General features: G+C 38.6%; 1 protein-coding gene and 1 non-coding gene across 13 annotated transcripts in view; one reads left to right on the top strand and one right to left on the bottom strand.

Moving 5' to 3' along the window:
- Positions 1 to 25,407, top strand: part of ANO4 (anoctamin 4) — a 329,614-nt gene that overhangs the window by 242,202 nt on the left and 62,005 nt on the right. For 11 of the 12 annotated variants that reach the window (XR_005656166.1, XM_039877989.1, XM_039877979.1 and 8 more), the window contains 5 exons: positions 6,952 to 7,058; positions 14,575 to 14,630; positions 16,891 to 17,012; positions 20,187 to 20,321; positions 21,394 to 21,490. Coding sequence is in view for 11 of the 12 variants with exons in the window: in XM_039877989.1 (XP_039733923.1) it covers positions 6,952 to 7,058; positions 14,575 to 14,630; positions 16,891 to 17,012; positions 20,187 to 20,321; positions 21,394 to 21,490 (517 nt within the window). In the remaining variant the exon portion in view is untranslated. The remainder of the gene's footprint in view (positions 1 to 6,951; positions 7,059 to 14,574; positions 14,631 to 16,890; positions 17,013 to 20,186; positions 20,322 to 21,393; positions 21,491 to 25,407) is intronic. The other variant, XM_039877984.1, reaches the window with a different exon arrangement.
- LOC120615175 (5S ribosomal RNA) lies at positions 25,150 to 25,268 on the bottom strand. The gene has a single exon (XR_005656206.1). It is a non-coding gene; the product is annotated as a 5S ribosomal RNA (ribosomal RNA).

The following is a 25,407-nucleotide window of genomic DNA, read 5'->3' as shown; positions in this document are numbered from 1 at the left end:
GCCATTCAGGGTCTTTTGTGATGTCATATAAATTTTAGGATTGCTTGTTCTATTTCTATTTCTGTGAAAAATGCCATTGATATTTTGATAGTGATTGCATTGGATTTGTAGATTGCTTTGGGTAATATGGACATTTAAATATATTCATTCTTCCTATCCATGAGCATGGAATATCTTTCTATTTATTTGTGTCGTTTTCAATTTCTTCATCAATTTCTTATAATTTTCAGTGTGCAAACCAACCTCCTTAGTTAGTAAATTTTTTCTTAATTTCTCTTTCTGGTAGTTCATTATTAGTGTATAGAAACACAATAGGTTTTTGTATATTGATTTGGTGTTTGCAACTTTACTGAGTTCATTAATTCTAACAGTTTTGGGTTGTGTCTTTAGGGTTTTCTACATATAATATCCTGTCATCTGCATAGTAAAAGTTTTACTAATTCATTTCCAATTTAATGCATTTTATTTCTTTTTCTTGCATAATTGTTCTGGCTAGAACTTTCAGTTGTATGTCGAATAAAAATTATGGAAGTGGACACCTTTTTCTTGTTCTTGATCTTAGAGGAAAAGTTTTCATCTTTTCACAATTGAGTATGATGTTAGCTGGGGGCTTGTTATTTTATGGCCTTTATTAACTATGATTTTTTAATGGACTTTAATGGATTTCTTCAGATGCCTCATAATCTTTGGTTGACTGTCCATACTTAAGATTAGGAAATGCAAAACTTGAGTATAAGTTCAGAGTAATAGGTTGCGCCTGTCCCCTGTGGGCTTCATCGTAGGGAAATAGCTGGGCAGTTTCATTTTGAAGTCTCCAATGTCACCATCTTTAGATGTTTCATCTTACACTGGTCAGATTCCCAAGAGAAGAATTTGCCAGTCTTCTGTCTGGAGAGACAAGGCCTGGCTACCAATATTTTGGAACCTAAGCGGATGAAGATAGCTGGGGATCTCAGCTTCCAGGGTGTGAATATTCACTTGATCCTTCCGTTTTCACTGTAGTACCCCTACCCCTAATCATGCCTGGTATCTCACAGTTCAGAGACTGCATCACACTATGAATGCAAACAAAACAAAACAAAACTCCAGTCATCTAGTAGAATAGAGGTGGGGATATGGGCTTCCAGTATCTTCCTAAATAGCTTTTAACCAGTACCCATTTTAGCATGCCTTCCACCCCACTTCCATAGGTCACTGGTCTGGTACCCCAGATCTAAACATTTTTGAGGTTTTATAGCATAAATATGATTGTTCTTGGTTTTTCCCAGAGCTGGTTTAGGATTCAGCTTTTTCTAATCTCCTTAGTCTGTTACTACTTGGCTGTCTGCTTTTCACATTCCAACATTTTGTTGCTGTTGTTTTCTTATTACCTTTGTTCATTGAGGATTTATACCTTTAAACACACACACACAAGCACACGCACTTTACTATTATTTTCACGGGATTTTGAGAGAGGGTAAAACTGAATGCAAGTGTTTAATTTTCCATCTTTACCTGGAATTCTTAAGAGGAAGTATTTCTTAATTTGCATTTAACATTCAAATAGCAAAGATGATATCATGAAGTACAATTAGAAATGACCATTGGAATAAGAAAATGTCTCACATTGCCTTATATTCCAGGAGCTTATCACCTTAATCCTAAAATGAGGCTTGAAAATTTTTACCAAACACTCAGAACTCTGAATATTGTATATCTAGTATGATCATCATCTCATCCTTTTACTCATAACGAGTATACTTAAGAAGTTAGTCATTGCAGTGCAATTACCTAAAGCCCAAAAAAACTCTCAAAATAGGCCTTGTCACAAAATTAATCGGGTTGCTTTGTTCCTTACTTAGATTTTCATTAATTCGTGGACATACTTTAAGTGATAGTTAACTGTATCCCCTTCGTTCCTCCTTGTTAAAAAAGAAATCTCTATTTAAAACCTAATTAAGAAAGTTTCCTGAAATATTTATTTTCAGGCTTCTGTATATTGGCAGTCTTGGGGCAATATTTCAGGTGGACAAGAGTGGATGCTACAGAATCTGGGCCTACGCTTAGAATTCACAAAAAAACACTCTGCCATGCTCTGTTGATTAAAGCCAGTCACCTCTTTCTAGAAGAAGCAAGAAATTCCCCTTCCTCGAAATACATACATAACACCTACATTCCTTCCTACCCTCCACCCACCTCCACGTGTAACACCCTCAGTCATTGCACACGGCGTTGCACAGAACAAGCAGAATGTTTGCTTGTTAAACAACTGGCATATAGCAGTACTTCATAACATTGCTGTGGACAGTTGCTTTGGCAGAACACATCTGTAAAGAGCAAATAATCACTTCTTCAGGAAGTCTGTAGCTAAACCTCAATTGCACAGCGTTGTCCTTTCCCATTCCCTCCCTTCCTAGCAAAGAGGAGGTCAGGATTATCACCAAATGAAAACCAAGGGCTGCTCACCTCCAGAGAAAGCAGGAACATAGACACACGTAGCGGGGAGCTGGTGGGTCTGCCCATCACTTAGTAAGCAGGACCTTCTTTGCAGGGCAAGATGGAAGCACCCAGAAAACCCCCTTCACACGCACATACTCACAGGCAGACCGGTGCTCCCAGCAGTTTCTTTGACGAATGAATGAGAAGACTTGGAACCAGACAGATGGTTTTTGAATTCCTCCTTGCCACCTGCTGGTTGTGTGACCCTGTGCATATAACATAACCCCTCCAAGGGGACAGGAGAAGGAGATGTGTTAAGAGCCTTGATCCACCACCACTTCAGCAGCGTGTTCCCCTCCTTACCCTAGGTGAGAACACACCTGGAACAGAAACTGCATTTTCCCTTTAAAATTTCTTTTAAAAATTTCCATTTTTTATAGGCAGTCCTTAAGTGTGTACAGTGAAATTTCCTTCCTACCTTCCAGCCACCTAGTTCTCCCCAGAGGCAGCCTACATTTCCAGATGTGCACGTACCCTTCCAGAGTCATTCTGTGCGTGCACAAGCAAATATTTATGTCAGTACATTTAAAGGGATTATTTTGTTATTTGTACTTGTTTTCCTCTTTGACACAAACACCTGTGCGACTGTTTTGAACCTTGTTTTTTCCCTGCAATATCTTGGAGATTCTTTTTTATGTCTGCATGTGAGCACCCTTAATCTTTTTATAGCTTTAGAGTATTTCACTGTAGAGATGTACCATAATTTGTTTCTTCTACCCCACTGATGAATTATTTAGGTCATTTACAGTTTTTTGCTGTGATAACCCATGTCATAATGAACATTCTTATACATCTGTTACTTTGCGTATGGGTGAGTATATGTGTAGAATAAATTTCTAAAAGAGGAATGGCTGGATCAGAAGATGTGTGGTGAGGATATGTGCATAATTTTGATAGATTTGGTTAAGTGTTTCTCATAGAATTTGTACTAATTACTATCCCATCAGCAATGTGTGTGAAAGAGCTGAGTTTCTAAGCCTGTGTGGGCCCTGATACCTCAGAGACTGAGCACCAAGTCTTACGTTTGCCAAAACAGTTCTGTTTCCATCGTGTGTGTGCACACGCGTGTGCATGTATGCATGCAAGAGAAGGAGGGAGAGGGTAGAGAGAGAGAGATTGATTGATTGATTTCATTTGAAGAAAGTTATTTTGGCTAAGTGGTTAGGAGAGGCTTGAGAACGATGATGTGGGGAATCATCACTGTTCCTTCTCTTAGCCCTCTAGTTTGAAGAGTAACAGATAAAATGAGATTGCTCCACACCCTACAGAAAGACCCTTAGGCAGGTAGTTTGTGGAGAGAATGATTCAAGTGGTAGCTGGAAAGATGGAGTGGGTAGAAAGATTTCTAGGAAGTAGGAGTAGAGGCCAAGGTATAAGGGGATGAGATTTAGTCTTATAATTCCCAAAGTAAGCTAGTGTTCTCCAGAAGGTCAGCTCATTTGAGCCAACTTTCAGGGCTTGTCATGTCCCAAGCCCTATACTAGTGCTGGGACCCAGAGATGAGCATGGCCGGTCCCTGCCTCAAGAAGCTCGTACAGAAAAGTCCGATATGTAGGCAGACAAGGTCTATGCAATGTCATAGAAGCAACAGCAGTGATGACAGCTAATTCTAAGAGCTTATTCAATGCCAGACAGTGGGTTCAGCAGTGCTCATCATCTCACCTAATTTTACAAAAACCCTGTGAGAGATTACAGCGTTATCCCCATTTTCTCAGATGAGGGAACCAAGACCCTGAGATGTGGGGGCGGTGCTCCCAGTACCACATAGTAAGCAGCAAAGCCAGGTTTTATATTGAGGGCTGCCTCACCTCAGAGTCTTAAGAGGAAGCAGGAGTGATGTTGGAACTAAAATCCCATGTCCATCCTCTGTGAAAGGTTTTCTGCTTCCTTCCCTTTTCATAGCACCACATTGCTTTTCAGGGTGAGGGTAGGGGGTCAGGAAGACCTTTGGAGGTGGCTGTGCCCAGAGCTGAGGCTTGAAGGTTGATTGGCAGCAAGGAGAGCTTTGCAAGCAGAGAAGCTCTTGGGCTGATCCTAAGGAGAGCCAGCCGCCAGGAGTCAGGAAGTTTCTGACCCAGGGAGGCAGGTGAGTGGGGTGGATAAGAGGGCATTCTCTAGAGCCAGATTGCCCGATTTCAAATCCTACCTCTGCCTCTTATTGGTTGAGTGACTTTGGGCACATCACTTAACCTGCCTGATTTGTTACCTGTAGGGCAGGGCCATAAAGTACTTAACCTCCTGGCTTATTGTGAGGATTGAATCAGTTCACATATCTGAAGTGCTTAGAATAGCGCCTGGCACATGCTCTATATATTTGGTTTGTTCCCACTATAGAATCTCCAGGCTCCAGGTGACATCATAGACGTGAGGAAGGAGTAAACACAATTTCGAAGCTTGTCGGTACGACTTATTATAAGAACTATTACATGAGCTCACGAAACGTAGCCGTGGTGCTGTAAAAGGAGGAGGAATCGGAAACCATGCAGTGGAGGAGGGGCCTGGGCTTTGAGCCTGGGATTGTCTTGTCAAGCCTGGCTGCGCTTATCAGCTCTCAGTTATGATCGGAAGTCCTGAGTCGAAATGGGCTTTTTCATTTGTTGTCTCTTTCTTTATGACATCTTTATTTGGTGTTAAATTGCAATAGTCTGTCTCAAATAAGGTGAAAAGCACAGGAGGATAAAATAAAAGGAACCACATTCAATGCAACTTTTGGTTTTTCTCTTTCCTTCTTTGATTCCATCACATGTTTTCGGAAAACCCTAGCGAAACTAAAAGAAAGGCCGCGGCTTCCTCATTCACCCCCATAGCATTGATCTCTCATCCGTCAAGTCAAATTGCTTTTTTCTGAGGACGGTATTCCATAACAATTCAAGAGAAGTAAAAGCGAGAGGAAAATACTTCTCTAAGGAATCGGTTCATGTATTTACGTTTTGTCTTCATATTCTCTGGTCTTTCTGTCCTTTATATGTTATTCCAAACTCACATTCCCAGTTCTGTTTCCAAACCAAACCCCGCACCTAAGCTACCCTTTCTCTAAGTCAGTTTTTCTCTTCCTGCCATTATTTAAACAGTTCTTGAAAATCTGTCTTCTTGAAGAAAAATGTTTAAAAGCAATTTTTCCAACAGAAATCCCCCACGACCCTCACTTACTGCTATTCAAAAACCGGTACCTGTACTGTGTGCCAGCCACTCTCTAGATCCTGAGGCTACAGAAATTATGACGATTCAGCCTTTTGTCCTGAACGTGTCCACATACTTGTGTGGGAGAGAGCCATGTAAACAAAATTCGATTCTGCTCACCTCTGCCCTGCAATCATGTTAATTTCCTTTATGGTTTGTCTTCCCCACTAGCCTGTAAGCCTCTCAAGGACAAAGATAATCAGTACTTTACAGAGTGCCCTCAATAAACATTTGCTGAGTGAATGAATGAAAACAAACAAATGATAGTACAGGACGATCAATAAATTAGTGTGTTTTCAAGGTAAGAAAAAGCTCAGAGGAGAGAGCCCTAAATTCTTTTGTAGGCAGAAGTGCAGTTAGCAGGGGGGACTTACCTGAGGGAGGTGACTACTGAGTTGGATTTTGAGGATGAGGGCTACTGACATTGCTATGCTTTGCATGGTGTCCAACTTATATAAAGTACCCGCTGCTGAGTTAAACTTTATAATTTATGAAGCAATTACACTTTCATATATCTAATATTCTGCTATTTAATACATTCCTGGGAAGGGAAGACATGCCTATGTCATGGTGGATTATATGGTCCTGGAAGTTCTGTCACCTGGAAAACTGCTCAGGAGCATAGGAACATCTACTGGAATACCCAGTGTCAGGGTGTGTGTGTGTCTGAGTCTCGTGAGAAAGTTCGAAGGCTGGGTGAGTCTCTGAGTGAGAAAACAATCTTAAGCATATGCTTTAGAAAAGGGACCCCATCCAGGAGAGAATATGGAAAAGGAGTGGACAGTGCTGATTTCTGGAACTCCTCTCTCACCTCACCCCTGACCCAGACCAGAGTTCATTCCCTAACTCCTGTATCCACCAGGCCAGCCCATTTCAGATAATAAAATTCCTGAAAAATCAGATGGTTATGACATGGGAGGGGATGGGGTAGAAGAGAAGAGGTAAAAACAAAATGAATTTTAAATTGAGTTGATCTAATGACCTTACTGAGGGAAAAAAGATATGAAAACTAGACTTGCTATTAGTTTAGTTTAAGGTTTCTTAATGTTGTTTAGCTCTAGATCTTTTCTGACATAACGATGTTGGTACTCAGGACACTGAGAACCAAAACTACTGAGAATCGTGAGCCTCCTGCCCTTGGTGTGACCTCTGGGCTCGCTCCTGCTGCGATACACTTAACCTCTCTAGGCCTGATGGAAGACACCTCTCTATGAGTAACACCGAATTGTATCAAAAATTTGATCCCTGACCTCCAATTAATCCTCAACTTGTGTTTTCAATGTGTGTGTGCAGCTTCATCATACACAACAAAGACACTTTCTTCAACAATGCCACAAGAAGTAGAATTGTACATCATATTTTACAAAGAATAAAGTATGAAGAAGGAAAAAACAAAATTGGTAAGTAGTGTGTTAGTATAACAAGTTACATTTGATTTGGGGTGGGGAGGTGGTTACAGACTTTTCCTTCAGTTATATTGTTTATATCCATCCTAGAAATGTTTTATCTTTTATAAGACCTCTAACTTTACCCTTGATGTATTACACACAAGTGTAAAATCTCAATAGCATCCTCAGATCTCTATTTTAAATAGCATGTTATCTCATGGATCATAGATCAATATTTATGGAACGCCCATTTTGTGCCAGGCACTGGACTGCGTGTTGGGGAGATGAGCACAGTTCTTTCCTGGAGCTTATGTTCAAGAAGTTAAAAGCAGACAATAAATAATTAAATATAATAAGTAACACGAAGAAACTGAAATGGACGATGTTGCAGAGATAGACTGGGAAAGGGTGGAGGTGAATTCAAGCAGAGGTGGAATGGTCAGGGAAAGCTTCTCAGAGAAACTGAAACTTGAACTGAGGCGTGACAAGAGGGGCTAGTGTGGGAAGAAGGAGGGAGAGGTGTTCCGGGTAGGGGGAGCTCCAAGTGCAGACATGAGCTGTCACACATAAGTAAACGCTCCAAATAATCACCTCCTCCATTAAATAGCCTTTCCGATTTATATTTTGGGCATTTTTTTGTGAGAACCTTTGCATATTATATTACCAAATTTCCTGCTTTGTTAAACAGATTATTATATATCAGGAAGATTTGGGTGGTTTTGTCCTTATCTCTGTCCCAGCAAGATTTTTATTATTAGTTTGAATAATGACTTATATCAGTCAAGGTCTAATCAGGAGATAAAAATTCCACATAATTTGAAGAAGGAAACTTTAATATAAAAAATTAACTGCGTCAGAGGATTGGAGTAATGAACGATTGGCTAGTAAAGAATGAGAAACAAACAGAGACTCATGGACATGGACTATAGACTAGTGGTTACCAGAGGACTAGAGACTAGTGGTTACTAGTGGGATGGGGGAGGAGGTAGACGGGGTAAAGGGGGGTCAAATATAAGGGGGTAGGAGGAGGGTGAAGTGGGTAAAGGGGATCAAATATATGGTAGCTGAAGGATGCTGGACTTTGGGTGGTGAACACAATAAAATATACAGATGTCAAATGATAATGTACACCTAAAAATTGTATGATTGTATTAACCAGTGTTACCCCAATAAACTTAATTTTAAAAAAATGAAGAAGAAGAATAGAGGAATAGCAGATATCGCAGCAGCTACCAGCCTTAGAAAGGCTCCCCCAGACAACGCTGAGATCCAGACCCTGTCGGGAGGGGTGCAGCTGTGCTTCCCTGGGCACCAGAGCAGTTGGCTGGGGGTTTGTGCAAGTAGGACTTTTTGGGAATCTGCCCTCTCAAGTACGGGGGAATCTGCCTGGAGGAGCTCCAAGGAAGCTATTCATTGCACCAGCAGTGCTACTCTCTGAGGCTGTTCAAGGGATTACCAACCCTTGGGGAGGTGCCATGCGCCGCTTGCCATCATGCACCGCAGGAGCTGGGTGCCTAGAAGCCACGTGTTTGCAGAAGCCTGCTGAGAGTAGCATACTGGAACCAAATTCCTTCCTCCTCCAGTGTCCCTCCAGTGCATTCTCCTGACAAAATCTAACATCGTACTATCTTGCAAAGGAGAAATGTTTACAAGATTCAGCTCCATTATTGCAAAGCAGGCGATAAAAGTACATTTGGAGCAAAGGGGCAATAAATCGATAAGTGGCGTGTAGCCTAAACAACGTGCTCGTCAGGCTTTCAGGTAGGGTGGAGACAAGTGAGGCATCAAATATGTTAGTCCTAGGCGTCAGGAGCCTGAATGATCTCAGTGGTCTGGAAATCCCAGCTGAATCCAATAAGATGGCATTTATTAGTTTGTAAATTCACCAAAGCGACTGCCCTGGTGCGGTGTAGGAGAAATGTTGCTCAACATCAGGAGAGGAACAGACTTCAGAAGTTTAGTTGAGTGCAAGCTCAGCATGAGTCACTACTGTGGTGAAGCTGCCAGAAACTATTTTGATCCCAAGATGCATAGATTAAAGTATAAAAAGAAGAAACAGATAGCTACCTAGTCCGAGCTAAGTACACCTGGAATAATATGTTCATTGAGAGTCAAAGTAAATGAGTAAGGTAAAATTGAACTCGATTTAGGTCTGTTTTAACTTCAGTAGGATTGTGGGTTAGCACACTCCAGTATTCTCTGCAGCAGTCATCCATCCTGGAGACGCATCCTCTCTATAAAGTCCTCCATGACCATTCTAGCTTGAAGGAATTCGTCCCTCCTCTGAATTCATATGGCAAATATTTTTGGAGTGTTTATTTGATAATTAATCATTTATATTCTTTTCAGTGACATTATGAAAATTATACCACCTAACGAGAACCACCATTAACATTTATTTTGGTGTACTAAATAATTTAAATATTATGTTATTACTTTTTAAAATATTTATCCCCTATTTGGTCCATGTGATTTTTTTCAAACAAACCTAGAATGTGCTACACTTACTTTTTATTATGATTTTCTTCGGTTAACATTGCATCACGAACATACTAGAAAACAAGAGAATACAAGCGAAATGATTATGGCAGTAGTTATTCCGGATTATTTCATAAAATGCAAATAATTTTTAAAAACAATCCCTTGGCTAATATTGGTATTATAGTTTGCAGCACATCTTATAAGTTACTATAACACATTAGTGTATTGAGAATCTTCAGATGATGATAAGCTCCTTAATTGTAAATAAGTTCCTTTTTTCGTCTTTGTATCATCATTGTCCAGCACAGTAACGGGCATCTAGTAGGAGTGTTTGTTGAACTGAATTGAAAACCTTTTAAACATGATCAATGTCTAACCATAGCATTCTTACACAGTCAAAAACTGTGTATAATGAGGCCAAACAGCAGTTATTGTTCTTACCTTTTTATCTCAAAATGTGGACTATTTTTACAAGTAGTCAAGATGGAGACAAAGAAGGGGCAGAGACAGTGATTTTTAAATGTACTGAAGGAACACAGGAAGTGCATATTATGTTACTGTAAGAATGAAATTTTTTTACTAGTTCTCTAATTCGAGAATTCTATTCGAGAACCCCAGTGGTTTGAAAATTGGTAATGATGAACTGGAAAAGTATCCAATTAGCAATAACTAATTACAGAGTAAACTATTAACCCAAGATCAGGCATTATGCTGCAGAATAGGGAGTTAAACTACAAATGCTCTGTTGACATCTTTGGTTTCATAAATAAAAGAACATGTTAGAAGAAAATTTATTGATAGAATTTATGTTTATTCAATATTACTTTATGCCTGGAACTTTTTCTGAAAGTGGCATTTTGCATGAGCCAACATTGATTAGAGATAAGACAAAAATACTGATTTGTAGACATGATTGATGAGTATTTCAATGGAGTGTAAATTACCACTATCTATGTAAGTTTTTCGACTTCACTCTGAATTTATTAGAACTGTGAAAGTCAAAGAGCTATTGAAATCTGTTTTCAAAATAGAGCAATTAATAGATCAACAAAGATTTATTTAACAATATAAATGCATAAAATAAATCTTGAAATTGATTTGTCTTTTCATAATTGATGCTTAGACAGGGAAGTGAGTAAACCGATAGACTTCAAATGTTCACTACTTTCTCTCTTTGCAGGACTTTGGTAAATTATTAAAAACTTGCAAAGGTCATCATCAGAGTTTCTTATTAGGCCTCTGCGAATTGTATTTTTCTACTATCTGGAATGTTTGAAAGCTATTGATAAGATATGTGGATTTCTTAGTAGAGAATCCAGGAAATCAAAGCTTTCTGTATAATTATTCATTCATTACAAAAGTATTTATTGAAGGCCTCCTGTATGATAGACAAAATACAAAGCCCTGTGGATATTATTATTTCAGATGCTTTTCTTTAGTGTTAATGTCAATCATCTTAAAACACATTACTGTATTACTATGATTCTAATTACTTAAACATTGATTATACTCGAATCAGTGCATGTTCCATTTTCTAGATAAGCTAAGCCTCTGGACTCTGGTTCTAAGCATAGAGAGCATTACTTTATAAACCACTTGAGAGATATTCTTCTAGTCATCCTTTTTGAGGTATATTTCAGGAAGCAGCATAATACTTTTTAAAATAATTTTTCATTTTTCACTTATAGTTGACATACAATATTATATTAGTTTAGGTGTACAGTGTAATGATTAGAAGTGATTACTTCAATAAATCTAGTACCCATCTGACACCACACATAGTTATTATATTATTATCGACTGTATTCCCTATGTTGTACTTTACATCCATGTGACTGTTTCGTAACTACCAATTTGTACCTCTTAATCTCTTCCCCTCTTCACTCACCCCACTAACCCCCTGCCCAAGTAGCATAATTCTTGATGAAAGGAACTTTAAAGATCAACACAGTAAACGTCCACTTCTGGCCAAGATAGAGTAAGAAGCACAAGATTTACTCTCCTACCTGAAGCAATCAAAAAAGGAAAAACAAAAATGTATATGATATAACCTATATATAGTCCTATATAGCAAAAAAAAAAAAAAAATGAATTTTTACTTTAAAATCTCACACACACAAAAAAAAATTCCAGGCCCAGATTACTTCACTGGTGAATTCTACCAGGCATTCAGGAAAGAAGTAATACCAATTCTACAAGTCCTTAACAAAACTGAGGAGTAGAGAATACTTTCCATCCTATTCTATTAGGGTAATATTACCCAGGTTACAAAACCAGGCAAAGACTAGAAAATACTAGAAAAAGAAATACTAGAAAAAGAAAACTATATAATCTATATTCTTCATGAATATAGATGCAAATATTATAAACAAAGTTTAGCAAATAAAACCTAACAATATATAAAAAGGATAATACATCATGAATAGGTAGAGTGTATCCAGGATTGCAAGGTTGGCTTCATATTTGAAAATCAATCAATATAATTCACCATGTTAGCAAAGTAAAAAAGGAACACCATATGATCATCTCTATACACACAGAAAAGCATTTAAGAAAATCCTACATCCATTCCTGATAAAAATTTAGCAAAATACAAATAGGAACTTCCTCAGACTCATATAGTGCATCTTTTCCGGATTGGAAAAGAAGTAAAACTATCTATATTCTTAGATGACTTGAACATTTATATAGAAACTCCAATGGAATCCATTAAAAGTCTAGCATTGTTACAGGAAACAAGATTGATATACAAAACTCAGTTGTATTTCTATAAACCAACAACAAACAGTGAAGAATTGAAATTTTAAAGTCGATACTGTTTACAATAGCTTCAAAATATGAAATATTTATCTGACAAAAGCTATATAAGACAGGTACAACAAAATTTACAAAACATTGCTGAAATTTAAGATCTAAATAAATTCAGAGATGTATCCTGTTCACAGACTGGAAAACTCGTTATTGTTAAGATGTGAATTCTTCCTAATTTAATCTATAGATTCAATGCAATCTCAAACTTCTAAGGGTGTGTGTGTGTGTGTGTGTGTGTGTGTGTGTGTGTGTGTGTGGAGAAGGAGAATGACAAACTGATTCAAAAATTTATAGGAAAATGAAAGGACCTAGGATAACTAAAATAACTTTGAAAAAAAATGCAAATTGAGAGCTAAAGTATTAGCTACCTGATTTCAAGAATTACTATTAACCTACAGTAATCAAGAGAGTATGGTATTGGTATAAAGATAGATAAGTGGAACAGAATAGAGAATCCAGAAGTGGAATCATAGATATATTATAATATAATATATATAATAGATTTTTTAAATTCACATTTAAATTTTTATGGTAACATTGGATAAGACATATATATACATTCATTGTGTGACAATAGATTTTTGACAGAGGTTCAAAGGCAATTCAGTAGATAAAGGATTATCTTTTCAACAAACATGCTGGAACACTCATGCAAAAAATGAACGTAAACTCATATGCAAAAATAAACTCAAATGTATCATAGATCTAAATATAAAACCTAAAACTATAAAAATTCTAAGAAGAAATCTTTGTGACCTTGGGTTAGTTGGGGAATTCTTAAATATAATATGAAAAAACACAATTCATAAAAGAAAAAAATGGATAAATTGGACTTAACAAAATGAAAACTTCTGCCCTTTTAAATATATTTTTAAGAGAATGAGAAAGAAGGGCCACATACTGGGAGGGAACATTTTCAAAATGTGTCTAATGAAAGACATCTAGAATATATAAAGAACACTTATAACTCAATAATAAAAAAAATTCACAGATATAAGATTTGAACAAACATAAGAGAAGATACACAGCAAATAAGCATATGAGATTTCAGCACCATTATTAGGAAAATAAAAACCCTAAAATATGAGATACCTACATGCCTATTAGAATAGCTGAAATTAAAGACTGACTATACAAAGTATTGGCAAGGATGTGGAGGAACTTGAACTCTCATACACTGCTGATGGATGTGTACAATTTTAGAAACACATCAGAAGCAGTTTGGCAGTTTCCCAAAAAGTTAAACATATGTCTACCATGTGATCATTTCACTTCTAACTATTAACCCAAAAGAAAGGAAAGCAGCTATCCATGCAAAGACTTACTCACAAAGGCTCATAGCAGCATTATTTGTAATAGCTCAGGACTGGAAACAACCCAGATGTCTATCTTTAGGGGGCTAGATAAACAGTTACATATCCATAGGATGGAGGAGTACTCAGTAATAAAAATTAAAGAGCTCCCATATGAATGAATGTCAAAATAATTATGCTGAATGAAAGAAGTACTGTATCATTCCATTTCTATAAAACTCTAGAAAATGCAATCTAATTGATAGTGACAGAAAGCAAATGAGCATCTGTCTTGGAGATGCCATGGAAAGAATGGGAGATTACAGAGTGGCGTGATAAAACTTTGGGGATAGTGGATATGTTTAATATCTTGGTTGTGCTGATGGTTTCATGGGTATAAACAGAAGTCAAAACTTCTCAAATCGTATGTCTTAAACCTATGCCATTTAATGTATACCAGTTATCTCAGTAAAGCTATTTGAAAGAAACACATATCTAACAAACCTCTCCCATTTTATGGATGAGAAAACTGAGGCCTGAAGACAGAACTTTTCCAAAGTCACACCAATCATCCAACGCAGAGGATGGATGATTTGTCCATATTAAAGCTTCTTGATGAAAATAAAGAGATCCTGGTGGAAAGTCATTTTTTTTGATATGATAAATTCATCCATTTCTCTCAGTACGTTCCAGTCCCTGTGCCAAGTACTATACTAGGTGTACTTCATTGTTTTCTGTTTGAAACCTGATTTCTCAGCCCTCGATTCCAATTTTGTAGCAGATAGCAAAAAACTTTCTAAACTGCCGACGTCCCCAAGAGGGTTTAAATCAGTTTCCAAAACCTAGATTGTTTTGTCCAAAAAGTATCACCCTTGTGTTAGCCTTGACCATTGTGAGAGCTGAAACTCTCTGTTAATTCAGATTGGACTTTGTTGTTGTTTTAGGTCTGAATCGTTTGCTTACCAATGGCTCCTATGAAGCTGCTTTTCCTCTACACGAGGTATTGTCCTGCCTTTTCTCCTTCTCTGTCAATTTCTTGTTCAGCTTCTGGGTATAATCATTAATTGAGTTTGTTGATATGACATTTGTTCAGAATGAAATTAATTTGTTCAGTAGACAGTTAGTGCTAGCCTACTCTCATGGCGATGTCCCTCCCCCAGCATAGATATATTTCTGTGTGTCTTTTTATGTAATTGTGAGAATACTTGAATCAGGAGTCACTCAGTATCAATTCAGAGGAATAGCTGAGGGACTCCAAGTTGTAAAATTAGAGAGGCATTGAAAATTTTCATGAGGTAACAGACCCAGGGGGAAAAAGTTCCTGAAATGTATAGTCTCTGCAACAAAGAAATATATAACTATTCTTTAAAGAGTGGGAGGAAGCCATCCTGAAAAGTCTCTGTCAACCAAAGGTGATAAATGGAAATTAATAGTATCGTATCATTGCTCATTTAGGATATGTAAATTTTGACTTTTTAAAACATTTATCTTTTTCTTTCTTTTTCTTACTGTGTACTCTTTGTCATATATAAGGACTTTTGTAAATGTAACTGTGATTACCCTTACCTCTATTTCCCCATTAGATTTTGGTTTATTTTGCCCAGAATGTTCTTCACATGTGGGTTTTTCAGGGACAGAATTCTCATTTTTGGTCAGAGATTATTATCTTCTTCATAGTATTGAGCACCTACTCTATACTGGTCACTGTGTGACATAGAGAATAAAAACGTAAATATCATAGTCTATGCCCTCTAGTACCTCAAAACTAGCCAGGGAAACTACTCTTAGAGTGATTTTCAGAACAGTCTTCTATTAGAAACAACGTTAACAGTTTGCCAATAAACTTTGGGGAACAATTCCAACTGTCCCAAAATGGCAAATCTTTTCATTTGGCTTATGAAAGCATTTCTTCCCTTGATTTCAAACATCATGAGGATGTAAAAGATGGCAAATTTTTAAAAACTTATTCATGAAGAAAACTAGAAGCTTCTGTCTAAGACCCTATTTACAATCTTCCAGGAAACATTTTTGGAACGATCCTTTCAGTGTCACAGAAGCAAACATTTTGACGCAAAGGTGTTCTAGAGCCACACTCAGGTGTTTCTGAACTCTAAAGACAGATTTCTCGCCAAAACATCATGTGGCTTCCTGTAGTTGTCAATTGGCATTGCCCAAAAAAGAGTTTGAACAGGTATTGCACCCTCCCACTGCCCAACCCTCGCTCATGGTAAGGGCAGTATCTGACCAATGGTAGTGGGCGGAAGTGTCTGTGTAGGCAAATGGGTGGCAGGTATGAGGGTGTCTGAGGAGATGCAGCTATGAAACCATACAGAGTAACTCAAGAGAATGTCCAAATTAGCAACGGCTGCAATAACAATTGCTCTTTGGACTTTTTACTCAGTTTAACTTGATTATATTATTTAACCTCATAACAGCCTTCGGAGGCAGGAAGGGCAGATTTTGTTGCCCTTGTTTTATTGAAACTATTCAAACTATTCAAAATTTAAATCATTCCGAGAAAGGTTGGCTCACCTCTAGTCACACATCGGTGGTAGAGCTGAGAGTAGAACCCAAGTTTCTTGTCTCTTACCCCTGTTCACTATCCACTAAAGGTTAATGTCACCAATTACTTCACCTGCAGAAAGTACCTTTTCTGTTTGTGAAACTAGCATTGCCATTAACTGAACTCAGAAAACTCCCCACCTCTCTGGCCCTTGGTCTCCCATCTGTTCAGCGAGGCGGTAGAATTAGTTTTGAATTATTCTCATTTCGTGGTGACTTCCAGGGTTTTCTTATAGATAAGGCCATGTGACAGGGTTACAGCTATGGCTATTTACCAACTACCCTGTCTTGATACAAGTAGGAAAGAGAACTAGTAAGTCTTGGGCCTGGCCTCTGGGCAAGACACTTTATTCATTCAAACCACAGAAGAAACATAATAAGGCAGCTATTATTAGTTTCATTATGAACTAGGAATCCAAGGCTCAGAGAGTTTCAGGCCTCCTTGCTAAAAAGTAGCAGAACTGGATTTGAACTCAGTTTAAACCTGTCTAATTCTAGCAAACACGTGCTTTTTACTACATAGCATCATCAATAAGATAAAGTCCAAAATAACTAATCAAACTCCTTTCTCTTCAGTAGTATGGACCCACTTTTTCTCATATCACGTGTCTTGCTACTCCTGCCATAAGAGACTAGTGTTAGCTTTTCTTCTGGCATTTGTGCGTATTACCTCACCAGCAGTGGTGTTTTCATCCCAGGGGAGTTACAGAAGTAAAAACTCCATTAGGACCCATGGAGCGGAAAACCACCGACATCTGCTCTATGAGTGCTGGGCCTCCTGGGGCGTGTGGTATAAATACCAGCCTTTGGATCTCGTAAGGTGAGTTTTTAACCGGTTGCACATATAAAGCTGAAACAAAATGATCAGAGCAGATGGCCTGCTGGGAGAAGTAAAAACAGTCTGAGGTACACAGCTCTCGCTCAAATCTGGCTTCTTCCCACGAAGGCAACTCGTCAGAGGACATAGGTCATAGGTAAACCAGACCGCCCTCTGATGAAGATGGCGTTTCTTCTAAAAAGGCCTTAGGAAGGAACTCATGAGATCAGCCAGGTCTCCCACAGGACTTCATACATAGCAGGTCGCACATGTGACTGCTATTGACAAATTATCAGTAACAATCGTAGAGAGATAACACTGCCTACATATATTAGTGACAAATGGAATATTAGTTACTATTATTAAGTAGGAAATATGAAGAGCTGTCATTCTAATAAATATCCGGCTTATTTTAATTTTTATTTTAAATTAACCATCTTTAAAGATTATTTTAATTCTGCAGGTCAAAAAAGTATATCAATTTATTTAACCTATAATAATCGCACAGTGAAAATATATGTTTTTTAACTGTATATGCCCAACTTTCTGCCATGGCAGCATTATGCTCTAATATCTCATTATTTATTTAGAGACTGGTTTTATTAAGACTAGGTAGCAGCAATCCACACTTCATGGATTTCTTATTAAAGAGAAACTCATGTCTCATTTCCTAGACTAGATGTATATGTTTCAGTTTTACGGGGGGCCCTCAAAAAATGAGTCCAGAGGAAAATGAAATAATAAGACAACTCACTTTATGTTTCATCTCTCTGGGTAGTCATTCTTCCTGCCAGAGTCCTTGTTACCAAATGTTGACTCCTGTTGACCTAAGAACATCAATGAATCATGTCATTTTTTGTGTTGGTAACAAACGATGCAGATGATTTGGGTGAGAGGAAAACATTTTCTGAGATGAGATCATTTTCCTTTGACCAGTCTCAATAGATGATAAAACAGTGGGGAGAAAATAAATAAATTCTCTTCCCAGCCACAGTCCCATATTACAGGATTACATTGATTAAAAATTACAGAAAATTGCTGCAGGCAAAACATCTCTGCCCATGACGGTGTTTTGATTAAGACTTTGCAGTTTGTCAGTTAGTGTTAATTAACTGCCCATTATGTTTCTAGTATGATGCTAAGTACGATTGACAAAGACAAGCAGAAGCCATAGTCTCTGGCTTTAAGAAACTCAGTGTCCGTGAGGAAAACGGGCCCTTCAGTACTTGAGACAACTGTAAAACAATCTAAGACTAAGCACAGTTAGGTAAAATGTCTGATGGAGGTGATAAGTTTTACAACAATTCAGAAAAACCAGGATGAATGTGGGCCAGTGCCTCTGTGGAAGGCTCTGTAGAGCTGAGCCCTGGAAGAGCTCAGCAGTGGCATTGGTTTTGGCCAAAGTGAAGGGAGATGAAAAGCACAAGTTAGCTTTGGGTGGGATGAAGATCTGGAGCATCCAGGGAATCTCATCTCTGAAATCGTTTTTGTCCTATAGATTTTGCTTCCTCTATATCTTTTGAATCTGGACACAGCCAGCATCTCTTCCACCACACTCCTTCTGTCCCCTCTAACCTAGACTATGGCTCTTGTCCCCTACTTGGTCTCCTGTTTCCCACCCTGATCCCTTCCAGTCCATTCTCCTCCCTGCGGACAAAGGGATCTTTTTGGAATGTGAATCTGATCATGTCCCTTGATTGTTAAAACTCTCTCATGATTTTCCATTTCTCTCAGGACAAAGATCAGTGCATTTAGCGTGGTCTGCAAGACCCATTGAGGCCCAGCCCCCACCTACCTCACCAGCCCACCTCTTGTTCTCAGTGTTCCAGTCACACTGCCCTTATTTCACCTGGTCCCTGCTACCACAGGGCCTTTGTATGTACCTGTTTCCTCTGCTGGAAATACTCTATCCTGTCCCTAACCCCACCTAGTTAACTTGTCACCTACTCAGAGAAGTCTTCCCTGACTAGAGCAGTCAAATGACCTTGTTATATGTGCTTATGGAATTGTGTTTCTCTCCTTTGTAGCTCTTTTCCCAGTTTTATTATTATAAACTTATTTAATTGATCTATGTAAGTCTCCTCTATCACCCTGCATGCTCCATAAGAGCAAGGACCAAGCTTATTTTGCTCACCATGTATTCTCAGCACCTAGCACAATGTCATGTGAATATATATGTGTATATGAATATATGTTAGAAAAGTCTTCTGAGAGTGTAAAGTTTCTGTTGAGACACTGTGGAAGATGGAATAAATAATCCCACACTCTTAGGAACATTGGGCATTCTAAGAGGAAAGGAGCAGTCAGTATTTGGAAACAGATGGTCAACAACATCTGTTTAAAATGAGAATGAAGAAGAATTAGAATATTCTTATATTGGGCTAAGAAATAATTAATTTTTATGTAATGAAACTGTAGCAGTTGACAGGCACAGAAAGCACAATTTGGTTTGTATCCTAGCACAAGTCAAATCACATTATTGATGATGTTTAAGAAATAAAAGAAAAACCAAGAAATTCTCTGGACACTTCTAAACTCCACAGACCACAGGGAACTAGGCAGGCTGCTTAGCCTCAGAAAAATATTTATAGAGGTAGATATTGAAGCCTGTGAAAAGTCTTTGCTTAAAAGGGAAAACTGCTCTCAGCATTGATTTGTGTTGAATCTCAGTAATTAGAGTTTTTCTTTCCAATATTTTGTGATCCTAACGTTGTAAATGTCTTGTAAAGCTGCAGAATACTGAAAAGGATATTTAAAGTTTTTCATAATAATTTGGTTTCCTATTTTTTAAAATATTATAATGCCTACATTACAAACAAGCACACACTCAGAAATGGCAAAAATGAAGCTATATGGTGACACCAACTATTCAGGTTCCCCTGGTTCTGTCTTAATAACAGTATCACAGCTTCCAAATAGGCTTGGATTTATTCTGTATTCTGAGAACAAGCTTGGATATAATCGTGTTCTTTTATAAAAAAGATTTATACTGTTTCTGATATAGAGTAGGAAGAGAAGAAATTTAAGCCCAGAACCTAGATTTGATCCAGTGTTCCATTCTCTTGGCTTACCTTTATCAGCAAGGCCACTACAAAGTCAAAAAAACGGAGCTAAGTGTTATAATGCTGACCTCTAAATACTTCACTGTCATTTGTAAGGCTGTTGTGTCTTAAACAGGCGGTACTTTGGAGAGAAGATCGGGTTGTATTTTGCCTGGTTGGGCTGGTACACCGGCATGCTCTTCCCGGCCGCCTTCATTGGATTGTTTGTCTTTTTGTATGGAGTCATGACTCTGGATCACTGCCAAGTCAGGTACGGGGAGCTCTAAGCAAGCCTGCCTTTGCCTGTATTTAAAGATGGCTGATTGTGCTTTGGGGGTGTTCACAGACTGTGGGCCCACTGAGCTTTTCCTTCTAACTTCCTTCCCAGTCTCTTCTGGAAAAATTCAAAAGCTTCAGTTCACTAGGTCTCTTTATCCATTGCCCTTGCTACTGTGGTCTTCAGCTACCAAGGAAATAAAGTTTGCATTTGTGGACACATAAGCCACAATATGTCCACAGAACAGATCCCTTTCATTCATTGATTTAAAGTTATTCTTTCTGATTTTTTTCACCATTTTTCATTCTGCTAATACTGCAGAATAGTGAGTTAGCAATCATTTTGTGTGAATTCTGCATTTTTACAAGGACCCTTTAAACCTAAACCAGAGAGATATCTCACCGACTTTCTGAGGTCTTGAGAATGATTCGGTGTTAATGATTGTTATCTTGGCTTTAGAGAGTTTAAGGTATTCATGGAGATCTTATTGCAGGGCCTGACAGTGCTCTTAAATAATGTGCCTTTTAGAAGTGATTGCAAAAATAAAAGTGATCGATATAGATCTTCTAGCCTACCAAAGTATTTTACTTTCTGGTGAAATTGTTAATGAGTTATAACTCTCTCCCGGAACTAATCCCTAGTATTTTTATTTATCCCTCCATTATTAGTTTTAACTTACCATGCATACAGAAATCGAGGCAGGCACTTTTAGGTATCTCATTGTTCGCATAATTCAGTATGACATTGATTCAAATCTGTGCAGTGTTGTGAATGCCTTTTGTATAATTTGGGGTATAAGAACCAATGTTTTGCTTCATATATTCTTCTGAGTTTAACTTATTAATATATATAGTCCAAGAAACTACCTCATAAATAAGTAGGTTATCAAATTATTAAATTATGCAAGAACTTGTTTATAGTAATAGCAAATAAGGCTAAGAAGCTTTGGAGGACAAAAATGACATCTACTGGATCTTATTTACTGGTTGAATATTCTGTTGAAATTTGAGGAGGATAATGCTCTTATGTCATCAAAAAGCGGTCCTTTTTTTGTTCTCTTTTCCAGTAAAGAAGTCTGCCAAGCTACAGATATCATCATGTGTCCTGTATGCGATAAATACTGTCCATTCATGAGGCTGTCAGATAGCTGTGTTTATGCCAAGGTAATTTCAGATATTTAGTATTTTAGGTGGGTTGAATTTTACATACACTTTCCTGAGGAAGAGAGGCTAACTATGATCTCTCTGTCATCTCCAGTCTTTGATTCTCAAGTTTATGTAATAATAAGAGAGACTGACCTCAGTCATTCAGGATTCTAATTACAATGTCATTTTTTACCATATATCTATATTTTAAATGTATTGGATCTAATTATCACAAGAAGCTGCAGCATGCACAGTGCAAAAAGCACAGTCGTTAGAGTCAGAAAGAAGCTTCAATCTTAACTCTGCTCTTTACCGCTTGTTAGTCCGGGAACAATTCATTTAACCTCCCTGAGCTTCAGTTTTCTCATTCCTAAAATGGAGAACATGATACTTGTTTCATATGATTGTTATAAGAAATGAGATAAGGTATATACTGAGCAAAGTGTTTGGCAAACAGTAAGGTCTCAGTAAATGAGAGCCACAATCTTTTTTCTCCTCCTCCTCATTATTGTCAAAAAGACTTAGATTCAGGTCTAGTTTAGCTACTTACCTCCTTAACTCTGCAGGCACAGCCTCTTCGAGGCTGAACTTTCTCATCTCTAAAATGTAGGCTGTGATACCTGCCCCCTCTGCCCCATGGCATGTCGTGAAGACCAAAAATCTAGTATATACGAAAGTGCTTTGGAAAAAAAAAAAAAAAAAACATGTAGGACCATTATGTCTATGATATGTTATTGTGTGCCCCTTTCTCACGTTATGCCTTTATTAAAACCTTAGACATGTTCAGCAAATTCTTATGGTTTTTTACTTAGTGGCAGCGTCGCTATTGCAAAGCAATAGCTGGAGTATGGCCTGATGAAGACTTTTCCAAGACCCAGTGCCTATCAGCTTGCCCAGATTCTGGATCTGAAAGGGGTTGGTGGATTTTACTGAACCTCCATGACCACTGCAGCTTGGATATATCTAATTATACTCTCAGCATTGCAGAGTTTTTTTTTTTTAAATGAGAGAACATTTGATAGGCAGCCCAGGAGCCTGCAGATCTATGATGCCTTTAGCACTGCAGGTGGCCAATCTACGTGGGTGTAGCCTAAACTACAGCAAGCCAGCTGTGATTATAAAAAGATTTGGGCTCTTAGAATGTGCCAGAAGGAAACAAAAAAAAACAAAAACAAAATACTCTCCCTACCTTTGGAGAACATACAAATAGACCTGAGTAAATGAGGACAAATTTAACAGAGTGAGCTAGGAAAATATAGATTTGGTGAGGATCGAAAGAGTTTTGTCAGTAATACAGTTTTTGTTTAGAGATCGTGAGTTAAGCCTGAAAGATTTGGGTACAAAAATCCTGCTTTTTGGGAATCTCATAAGCCCAGTTTGTTGTTGTTGTTTGGGTGGTATTTGTTTGTTTATTTTTTACATGCAAAGACATGCCTTGAGTGAAGTTCTCTCTTTAGAAGATCCAAGATAATTCCTTAAAACAATCATCCTAGATAGTTCAGAGTGTTCAGATTTTATAGGGTCTTCTCTGGGCAGTTATCCTACTGAATATAAGGTCTAGCACAACAGTAATTGTAATCATAGCTTGGCTATAGCTAGGCAACTTACACTTATTATTTCTAATTCTAATAGCAACTTCAAGCTAGATGTTATTCCCATTTTACTCAGAGGTGTAAACATTATCACTCATTCGTAGTCACACAGCCATAAATATCTGGGCCTCAGTTTACCTGGCTGCAGAACATGTCATTGTGCCATACTGTATCACAGGATGTTTAGATTCTGGATTTTATGATTGGTCTTGCCTAGAAACTTAGTAAAATGAAGGCTAAAAAGCCTTACAATGACAAAACTGAAGTTATGCAGAGTTTCATTTTAAAAATTGACTTAGAAATGCCAGATTGATTTCATGGGACTGAGGATACATAGGAATCAAATTGGAGCCCAGATACAATTTAATCAACGCCTGTTCTGCTGATCAGGCATGTTTTTATCCCTGACCCTCAGGCATCCAACTCTAACTGACTTAAGCAAAAAGGGGCTTACTGATTCATTTTGCTGGAGAAGACACTGGAGTAGCTCATACTAAGTACCAGGGCTTCATGGCCTAGAATCGATCCTCCAGGCCCCAGGTGTCTCTCTAGCCACCTGTCTACATGATCATTCTGCAGACAAGTTCTCTTCATATAATGGGCAAGATGGCTGCGGGCTGCCATAGCTCCCAGTTTACATATTCATTCCTTTAGCTACTTAAGCAGATTTTAATGCATATTTTAAATTCTTAGTCTGCTGTTACAGAATGTGTCTTTCAGAAGGTATATGTTGCCTCGTTTGGAATTTGGGGGGGAACAGCTGCCTTTCCCAGATAGTGTGTTGTTTTGGCCTGTATATGCTTGTCACTGGCAGTATCAACCACTTTGGGTGAGGGTCAGAGCTAGGTTTCAGGCTGTCAGTCTGGATAAGTTTATAGGGAAGAGATTATAACATGTCCCAGGTATCACTGTATGCTTCCACTCTTCCAGAGTGGGGTCCCCAATCCCTGGGCCATGGGCTGGTACCAGTCCGGAACCAGGCTGCGAGGGAAGCTTCATTTGTATTTGCAGCTACTCCCCAGCACTAGCATCACCGCTTCAGCTCCACCTCAGATTATCAGGCATTAGATTCTCATAGGAGCACTAGTCACTGGTGCCAGGAAGTTTGGGTACCTCTGTTCCAGAAGACTTTTCTAGTGGGAGTTGTATTTTTAAGCCTGCTTTGAACAAAGGAGAATTGGGAGGAGGCACTCTCCCTTGGTTATAATTCTCCAGCCCTGGAGTTTAAGAGGGAATGCACTGAGAAGTGACTGCCTGAGGGCAGCTGGCCAGGCAGCACCTACTTTCATCATCTCCTCAAGCAAGCAGGACTCTCAGCATCCTGATATTACCCCAAGAATGCCAGTACTTGTGGTTTGGCCTATTGCAGCTAATTTCTGAAAGAGGGGAAATTAATTGTCCAATGACTCTTGAGGGAGAGGTCGGAGTAGAATTTATGTATTTCTCTAACCTTTGCTCTCATTCTGCTTGGGAACTGCTGTCTGACTCTCCCCACATACCACCACTACCACCCACCATCTTTCTCCCTTCCTCTCTCCACCACCCCTCAGCCCACACACCAAGTCAAGGTGATCTTCCATCTGCCCTGGGGTTCCCTGGTCTTTGTTTGTTTTTGTGTTTTGTTAGTTTCTGAAATTTGCTATTTTGCTTCTCCAGGGTTGGTTTGGACAGAGGGAGCCGTCAGCCTATGCTAGCTTACCATCTTAGCAGGAACCAGAAGTCCCAGTTAACTCACCCCTCCTGATTCACATATTCCCAAATTAATAACTGCAGCAGAAGAATGTCTCTCTCTAAATACCAGTCCCATAAAAGAACTCTGATTCTATTTGAGCCATGTGCCCCCTAGCGACCTGCATGAGAGAGATCTGTTACCTAGAGAAGGGAGAAGAAAGGAAAGATGATCTGATCAGCCAAAAATCATGACAACCACAATCCATTCCAGAATATACTCTAGTGGTTCAGGCCACAGCTGCTGCTGCTGCTGCTGCTGCTTTTTAGGCGAGGCAACTCTAGGTTGACCTCACAGATTGCAAGGACCTTCTCAGCTTACAATCCCTTATTTTTTTATTTTTTTTAAATTTTTTACACCTACAGCACCTGGTCCTCCTACGTGGTCTCCCATCCAAGTACTAACTAGGCCCGACCCTGCTTAGCTTCCGAGATCAGATGGGATCGGGCTTGTTCAGGGTGGCATGGCCATAGACCAGGCTACAGCTTCTTAACCAGTCTCAGAAAATACCCTAATAGAGAACACACACCAGAACTCTCAGGCTTGGTTTGATGCAGAGTGCCCCCATATACAGCTTTAATAAAATAAATCAACTTTAGACTTTTGTCTCACAT

Source organism: Pteropus medius, unplaced genomic scaffold (genome assembly GCF_902729225.1).
Source record: "Pteropus medius unplaced genomic scaffold, Ma_sr-lr_union100, whole genome shotgun sequence".
Taxonomy (NCBI): domain Eukaryota; kingdom Metazoa; phylum Chordata; class Mammalia; order Chiroptera; family Pteropodidae; genus Pteropus; species Pteropus medius.
Note: the sequence above shows the minus strand (reverse complement) of the source record. Positions and strands in the feature narration are given on the sequence as shown.